The sequence below is a fragment of the Phalangium opilio genome, unplaced genomic scaffold (assembly GCF_054372755.1).
Source record: "Phalangium opilio isolate 3A_F unplaced genomic scaffold, DU_Popi_V2 ptg000204l_1, whole genome shotgun sequence".
Taxonomy (NCBI): domain Eukaryota; kingdom Metazoa; phylum Arthropoda; class Arachnida; order Opiliones; family Phalangiidae; genus Phalangium; species Phalangium opilio.
Window position 1 is genome coordinate 960,729 of NW_028324215.1, and position 5,550 is coordinate 966,278.

Consider the following 5,550-nt stretch of genomic DNA (forward strand, 5'->3'; position numbering starts at 1 on the left):
AAAGCAAAGAAGCGCCCTAAGACAGCGAACAACGAAGATAATCCAGAGCATCGCAAGTGAGATACAAAAGGAAGAAGAAGCCAGCAAAGAAAGCCTAGAGACGCTACTGGAGCAACTACAAGAAAAGGAAGTAAGACTGATAGCCAAAGACGAAGAACTGGAAGAACTGATACCTGAGGCCTTACTTGAAGAAGAAACAAACGAGGTAGAGGAGGTTCGAGAGATCATAGCTGCGAACAAGGTAAAGCTAAAGAGAAGGCTACAAAAATTTGAAGAAGAATGGCCTAGACAAGCTCTGAGGGAAGAGTCTACCCATCGGACGGCAGTAAAATTACCCCAAGTTGTAATTCCAAAATTCAATGGAGATCATACCCAGTGGCGAAGTTTCTGGGATCAATTCAATGCGGCAATCCATGAGAAAGAAGACATCGGAAGGGTCACTAAGTTCGTATACCTAAAGTCTTATATGGAAGGAGCCGCCTTCAACGCCTTGACCGGTATGTCGCTGACAGAAGAAAATTATGAGATCGCTATTAACCATCTGAAAAGACGTTTTGGACGAAAGGCTGTCGCCATCAACTGCCATTTAAATAAGATAACCAGTCTGAACCCGGTCAAACGGTCAACGGACGTCGTGGCTTTGAGATCCCTTTACGACGCCTGCGATATTCAAGTCAAGGGTTTATCAGCTCTTGGAGTCCCGTCGGCAAACTACGGATACATGTTCTGTCCTATGGTAATCAATTTGCTACCCCAAGATATAGCCTTGGATTACACTAGGAAGTTGGACATCGGGGAAGAATATGATGTCGAGATCCTCATGGAGCACCTGAGATCAGAAGTTGAATGTCGCGAGAGAGCACTCCTTCTAAATAAGCCATCCCGAGAAGCCGATGAGGGTTATCCGGGTCCCAGTAGTAATGAACGGTTTAGCCGAAGAGAGCAGCACGTTTCAAGATTCAATAATTACCCTCCAGGAAACAGGACGCCAACAGCCGCAGTATTGAATGTCACCTTGTCAGGCCCGGAAACATGCTGTTATTGTGAAGACACCAGCCACAAACCAGAAGATTGCCAATCCGTATCTCTTCAGCGTAAATTGGATATCTTATCTCAGCACGGAAGATGTTTCTTGTGTTCAAAGACCAGACACACAGCTAGGCGTTGCAAGTCGAGAAGAAGATGCAAGAAATGTCAAGTAGGCATCACAAGTCCATCTGCAGGGCGAGAAATCAGAGACGTCGGCTACTAATGGTGAGAAAGCAGATGACGACACGGCAGCGGTGTCCATGGCGGCGGTTGTTCCTGGAGGGCAGTCCTATGGTCAAGACGTATTACTCCAAACGATCGTAGTATACGCAGAAGGAGATGGCGAAAAGGTCCCAATAAGATGTCTTCTGGAAAACGGTGCACAGAGATCGTTCATTTCACAAGATCTGGTTGACAAGCCAAAAATACCAGTTGAAGGTCAAGGAACTATTAACGTCGGAGGTTTTGAGAGCAACAAGTCAAGCACCTCAGTCAGAAGAAAGGTCAAAATCACGCTGATCAATCTTATCGATCCAGAGAGCCGATTCATGTTGACAGTTTTCGTGAGTCCGAAGATACTCGGAGCAACCATCAAGGTGCCTAGAGAAGAAATACGACAGAAGATGGCACAAAACGAAATAAAACGGGCAGATATCACGGAGATAGAGGGAAAATCCGTCCCGAGAGAGATATCCATGCTGATTGCAGCAGACTACTACTGGACAATAGTCACGGGAAAAATCCATCGTTTGAGCAACTCCTTCGTAGCCTTGGAAAGTAAATTAGGATGGGCCGTCCAGGGTCCGACTCCAATGACAGCTAACGTATTCGCTCAGGCTGTTGTCGTTATGAATACCGCCATTGAAGTAGAAGACGAAATTAACGAGAACCTGAAAGCATTCTGGGAAATCGAATCCTTGGGGATTAATGAAGAGGGCCTACTATCAAAGGCTGACGAAGACATCGTTGTCGAGCATAATGCCTCTGTCGGGTTTCAAGATGGTCGTTACGAGGTTAGACTTCCCTGGAGATCGAGTCGAGAAGAACTGGGCCACAACCTTGGTTTGGCAAGTCAGCGAATGCACGGCCTCGTGAAGAAGTTGTCACGGGATCCTGTGCTGTTCCATCGATATCAGGTCACCTTCCAAGATTACCTGAAGCAAGGCATAATAGAGATAGTACCAGAGAAGGAGATCAACAGTGATGGGCCGAAGTTTTACATTCCCCACTTCCCAGTAATTCGAGAGGAGAAAGAAAGAACGAAATTCCGCGTAGTCCACGACGCTGCAGCACATGAAAAAGGGAAACCATCCTTGAACTCCCTACTACATCCAGGACCAAATCTAAATCCGGATCTGTTGGCGACTCTGATGAGATTCCGAAATGGAAGATAGCTATTATGGCCGACGTCGAGAAGGCCTTCCTTATGATTTCATTGATACCAGAATATCGGGAATTTACAAGGTTTCTCTGGATAAAGGCCTTGCCAAAGAAGGCCGAACCTGTGGAGTTCATTCATTTTCGGATGACAAGAGTTCTGTTTGGGGTCAGCTCTAGTCTATTTCTGTTGACCGCCACGTTGAGACATCATTTCGCTCGATGTCAGCATGAGTATCCAGAAGTCTGCAAGGAACTTGAGAAAAGCCTCTAAGTGGATGATTTAGTAACCAGTCAGCCGGATATTGAACAAGCAAAGGCGTTATACTATCTATCAAAGGACATATTCTCACGGGCCGGCATGAATCTACGAAAATGGATGTCAAATTCAGCAGAACTTTCCAAATGCTGGCAAGAGCGGTAGACCTCGGAAAAGTCGCTAGTCCTTGGTACTGGGCACTCTAACCCATCCCTGAAGGTCCTTGGAGTATCATGGAAGTCGGGGTCAGATAATTTCACGTTCGACGTATCAGCATTGCTAGAATTCATGAAAATCCGAAGAAATACCAAGCGAAGCGTGCTACAAGCAGCCTCCCGTGTTTTTGATCCTCTCGGTTTCGTTTCGCCCTTCTTGATTCGAGTTAAATGCCTGTTCCAAAAGCTATGGATAGAGGGAATCGAATGGGATGCGGAACTCCCAGCAAATCTGCGACAAGAATGGGATCAATGGTGTCTCGAGCTTCCTAGTCTCCGGAAGATCAGTATTCCGCGGTGGTATTATGAAGAAGCGAAGGACGAAATAACCTCGAGAGAAATCCATCTGTTCTGCGACGCGAGCAAGCAAGCCTACGCCGCAGTCGCTTACCTGAGATATGAAACGACGACAGGAAGGGTCGGAATAAGCCTTCTTTCCTCAAAGACCAGAGTAGCCCCAATAAAGGAGATAAAGATTCCCCGACTCGAAATGATGGCTGCTGTGATCGGGGCCCGCTTGTTGCAGTATGCGCTGAAGGTCTTCGAGGGAGACATAACTACCTATTACTGTTGGACGGACTCGATGATAGTAGTCCATTGGATTCAACGGCTGGCAAGAGAATGGAAACCCTTCGTTGCCAATAGGGTAGCTGAAATTCATGCGCTGACAGCACCTTCATCTTGGAGACACTGTGATGGGAAAACAAATCCGGATGACTGCCCATCACGAGGTTGCACGATACAAGAACTCGAAACCAATCCCATCTGGTGGAAAGGAACGCCATGGTTAGCAGAAGAAAAGTCATCATGGCCACAAAACCCATGCCATTCCATCGTTCAGAAGAGGGAAGCTGACACTGAGAGACGTGTCACCGTTCAGTTAACAAGTCAAGCTGAGGAGAGACAGCCACTTCTAAGGCTGGAAAAGTACAGCTCGATTACACGGGTTTTTCAGTCACCGCATGGATTGTACGCTTCATTAAAAACGCCAGAAAGATCACCCCTAAACTGAAGGGTCCACTATGCGCCGAGGAAATCGAGAACGTACGGAAAATCTGGATTCGCCTTGTTCAAGAACAGTCCTTCCCCAGGGAAATATCACACTTGCGAGAAAGGAAACCGTTACTCAAGACATCCAACATAATACAGTTTGATCCCTTTCTCGAGGACAACCATATCAGACTGGGCGGGAGACTTCAGAATTCAAACTTCGAGTACCAGGTCAAGCACCCCTACATCTTACCTGCAAAGCACAGATTGTCGGAATTACTGATCCTGGAAAGCCACTGTCTCGTAATGCATGGAGGCCTGAGTAGCACCTTAACCCAGCTGAGAGAAAGTTATTTGGTCCTTCGGGGTCGACAGCTCGTAAAAAGGGTCATTGGAAGCTGCGTTGTTTGCCGACGTAACAAGATGAAGGCCGGAGAACAAGTAACCGCCCCCTTACCTTTCGATAGAGTCAATGAATCCGAACCATTCACTGTGACGGGAATTGACTTCGCTGGTTCATTGTTTACGAAGAACGGTGAGGAAACGTCAAAAACCTACATAGCTCTCTTCACCTGTGGAGTAACAAGAGCAATTCATTTGGAGCTGGTGTCTGATCTAAGCGCAGACACGTTCATGATGGCGTTAAGAAGATTCATAGCGCGGATAGGAGTCTGTTCAACCATCTACTCTGACAATGCCAGATCCTTCAAAAGAGCGGACAAAGACCTACAGAAGCTGTACGAGAACGTGGAAGGAGGACCATTTCAAGAGTATCTTGGTCATCGAAAAATTAAATGGAAAAATATCGTTGAGCGTGCCGCCTGGTGGGGCGGGTTCTGGGAGAGACTTGTCCGGAGCGTTAAAATCAGCCTAAAGAAATCACTAGGGAGAAACACCCTCTCCCATGAAGAACTTAACACTATTCTTACCGAAATAGAAGCAGTCGTAAATTCTAGACCTCTGACGTACAGTGAAGCCGACCCTGGAGAACCCTCGCCGTTAACCCCAGCACATTTCCTGATTGGGAAACGAGCCACTTCAGTTCCTGTCCACAACCTTGCGAATGTTGATCTCAATCCCAATAGAAGCCAACTTCAATTCCGACTCAAGCATCGAAACACTATAGTAAATCAGTTCTGGAAGCGCTGGCGAAATCATTATCTTCTCGAGCTCCGTTCAGCCCACAGTACCAAAACAGTAGTCAATCCAGTCCCATTCAAGGTCGATGACGTGGTCCTTGTAGGAGAAGCTAAGCTACCTCGCCAAGTATGGCGTATTGGTCGAATCACCGAAACCCATCCTGGTCGTGACGGGAAGATACGAGCCGGTACTATTCATCTACCTGGAAAAGTGAACATCCGACGAGCAGTACAAAATCTCTACAACTTGGAAATTAATGAACAGTCGACCACCGTTCAAGGGACGGAGGATGTTGAGACTTAGACTAAAAAATAGGCGAATAGACCAAAATAATATTAGAAATAAGATAGTGTTTTAACTCAACTAGTTTTTTATATATCTGTATATTCTAGGAGAGCGATAGCTCTCTTAGATAAGACTTCATACCGACTTTAATGTATAAGGATGGTTTTTTGATTGGTTATAACTTTTTTTGTATTGTATTAACTGCTTTGAAAAAATTCCACAGAACTACAATTCGGGCCCTCAATATGTGGTTAA

General features: G+C 46.1%; 2 protein-coding genes across 2 annotated transcripts; both read left to right on the forward strand.

Annotated features, from left to right (window-relative positions):
- The first annotated feature begins 1,289 nt into the window (after positions 1-1,289).
- LOC149621470 (uncharacterized) lies at positions 1,290-2,423 on the forward strand. Its single transcript, XM_089853715.1, has one exon. It carries the CDS (start codon positions 1,290-1,292, stop codon positions 2,421-2,423), a length of 1,134 nt encoding a protein of 377 aa, XP_089709841.1.
- Positions 2,424-2,781: 358 nt separating this feature from the next.
- LOC149621471 (uncharacterized) lies at positions 2,782-5,313 on the forward strand. The gene is made up of 3 exons (XM_089853716.1): positions 2,782-2,817; positions 2,885-3,807; positions 3,873-5,313. The coding sequence occupies exons 1-3, from the start codon at positions 2,782-2,784 to the stop codon at positions 5,311-5,313; spliced, it is 2,400 nt and encodes a 799-aa protein (XP_089709842.1).
- The last annotated feature ends 237 nt before the right edge of the window (positions 5,314-5,550 follow it).